The sequence below is a fragment of the Notothenia coriiceps genome, unplaced genomic scaffold (assembly GCF_000735185.1).
Source record: "Notothenia coriiceps isolate Sejong01 unplaced genomic scaffold, NC01 NC01_scaffold00003409, whole genome shotgun sequence".
Taxonomy (NCBI): Eukaryota; Metazoa; Chordata; class Actinopteri; order Perciformes; family Nototheniidae; genus Notothenia; species Notothenia coriiceps.
In genome coordinates, this window is record NW_011336110.1 from 21,229 (window position 1) to 24,115 (window position 2,887).

Here is a 2,887-nt window from a genome sequence, read left to right on the forward strand (position 1 = left end):
CTGTGTGCCAGGGCATATCAGTATAGAGTCTCTACTTTAAAGAGTCCCCTCCTGCTGATGTTCAGGTGTATATCAGTATGTAGTGTCTCTACTTTAAAGAGTCCTCTCCTGCTGATGTTCAGGTGTATATCAGTATGTAGTGTCTCTACTTTAAAGAGTCCTCTCCTGCTGATGTTCAGGTGTATATCAGTATGTAGTGTCTCTACTTTAAAGAGTCCTCTCCTGCTGATGTTCAGGTGTATATCTAGTGTCTCTACTTTAAAGAGTCCTCTCCTGCTGATGTTCAGGTGTATATCAGTATGTAGTGTCTCTACTTTAAAGAGTCCTCTCCTGCTGATGTTCAGGTGTATATCAGTATGTAGTGTCTCTACTTTAAAGAGTCCTCTCCTGCTGATGTTCAGGTGTATATCAGTATGTAGTGTCTCTACTTTAAAGAGTCCTCTCCTGCTGATGTTCAGGTGTATATCAGTATGTAGTGTCTCTACTGGGACATGTCTCCATGCTTTAATGTTCAAAAAGCTCTTTATTTCTCTCACACTGCCTGTGCTGCAGCACCTCTTTTCACCGCACACTTTGACACAAATGGACTTCCAGGCGTTCATAAGTTTAACACGAGTTTCTCTTACTTTGTTTGTTCTGCAAATACAGAAACACAAGCAAATCACTGCATTATGTTGACAAGGTCTAACAAGTGATGCATCTGGTTTAACATTCAAACTTTCAAATATACAATATCAAAACATCCCGCAGAACACACTAAATGACAATTTTCCTCACACATACACATCTTATTATTATTATTATTATTATCTAAAGGTGGCACATTCACACGACACACTCTCATTTAACCGGTAAAAACGACGATAAAAATGCAATATAAATGTGAATATATTGTGCTGTGTTTCAGGTGGTGAAGACGGTGGGTCTGAGGGAGGTGTGGTTCTTCGGGCTGCAGTACACCGACAGTAAAGGCTACATCACGTGGCTCAAGCTCAACAAGAAGGTGGGAGACCCTGAACGCAACCTCTTCAAGACTCTCTGTGCATGTAACCCCCTTTAGACAAACTATTTATTTCAATTTTCATTATTTATGCAGCTAAATGCATCCCCACAACTTGAAAAAGCATTATATTTAAATGATGTACAATAGTAAAGACTCCTGTGGTTTGAACTGTAACAAGCAAGAATATTTTAGAAGTAGTTTAAAATCTTACTTTAATATTCTGAGGCTTTAATCCAAGCTTTAGTGAAAACATGTTTTTTGAAATCCTCCTGAATGTTAATTTATTCTAATTAGATTTACTTCAGACGTACTCATACTGTATGTTTCCCTGCTGTAGAGACATGTTAATGGTGAGAGATGTGTGTGTTTTCTCTCCAGGTGACGCAGCAGGACGTGAAGAAGGAGAATCCTCTGCAGTTCAAGTTCAGAGCAAAGTTTTTCCCTGAAGATGTTTCTGAGGAGCTCATCCAGGAGATCACTCAGAAACTATTCTTCCTGCAGGTACTGTGCAACTGACGGATCACTGTAACGGTCATTATGTTGTGGTGTTGAGGAGGTCAACCCAAAAAGTACTAACACCTAGTGTAAGGGATGATGTGCATCGAGGCGGTCAAAAAAGCCTTAACCGCCATGATAAGACAAAATGATCTGTTACACTGCGTACCAACGGCTGGAAATGCAGCAACAGCAACGTAACTTAAAATGACGACAGCACAGATCGAGGTTTCTGTAATTCTCCAAGTCTGTTCACTGTTTCTTTTCACGGTCTTTAAACACTGCCAGTGCCAAAACTGTGTTAGCAACGGTCTGTTCACAAAAGATAGCATAGCAGACCTCTGGAATGTCCAAATGGATCAATCAGAATCAAGTAATCACCCAAGCCGTGTCGTAAATCCTAATAATTGAAAAGCGGTTTTCTATATGTGAAAGCGGGGGTGACGCTCATGAACTGTTAGCGCCGGTGTTATGCATGCCCACTGCACCTCGCGGGAGCGCGCCACAGCGTAAAGCACTCACAGACATTTCAATGATTTGTACGGCAAAGTTAGGTTTGGAAACGATATAATCTCCTTTGTGGCGGGCATGCATAACACCGGAGCCTCGCTGCGGGGAAGCTTTGGCGCTGTTCTGAGTTTGTTCTAATCTGTGAAAATGACGGACTGCTTTCAGATTTTTCCGTCATTGTTAAAAGAAATCGGTTTTAGACGGAACATATTAGGTTAACGCGACCCTTCTGCTGCCAATATCAGACTGGATTGTGTTAGACAATGTAATGCTTGTGTTTAGCAATTAACATATAACTGTTGGGATCTTTTTTTATAAATGATAAATGTTAGAAAGCTATATATTTTTTTCAATTTGTCAAAGTTATGCTATGCAGCTACGCTTTAATCAGAATACTTTATTTAAAATGTTATTATTTTGTGTGAACGTCTTCTCCCTGCAGGTGAAGGAGGCCATCCTGAACGATGAGAACTACTGTCCTCCAGAGACCGCCGTGCTCGTGGCTTCTTACGCCGTCCAGGCGAAGTACGGAGATTTCAACAAAGACCTTCACAAGCCGGGCTACCTGGCCTCCGACCGGCTACTGCCACAAAGGTACACACACACACACACACACACACACACACACACACACACACACACACACACACACACACACACACACACACGTCAAAATGTCTTGTACATTTCCCCTCTTTGGTAAGACTGAAGGTACTCTGATTCTGCTTCATGCAATTCCCCTCACAGACAACAGTAGAATATATTAACACAGTTTTCTGACTGCATTGCACAAAGGAAATCAATATTATTCACCATTTGTGTAATTCTTCCCTTTTACCCTCATCTATTGTGTTTCTTAGGACTTGTGTCTGCAGCTCT

General features: G+C 41.3%; 1 protein-coding gene across 1 annotated transcript; it reads left to right on the forward strand.

Annotated features, from left to right (window-relative positions):
* Window positions 1-892: 892 nt before the first annotated feature.
* LOC104941474 (radixin-like) lies at window positions 893-2,602 on the forward strand (the record flags this gene model as incomplete). The annotated part of the gene is made up of 3 exons (XM_010766573.1): window positions 893-1,003; window positions 1,382-1,504; window positions 2,451-2,602. Coding segments are annotated over 3 exons (386 nt in total), but the record flags the coding sequence as incomplete, so codon positions are not given.
* Window positions 2,603-2,887: the final 285 nt, after the last annotated feature.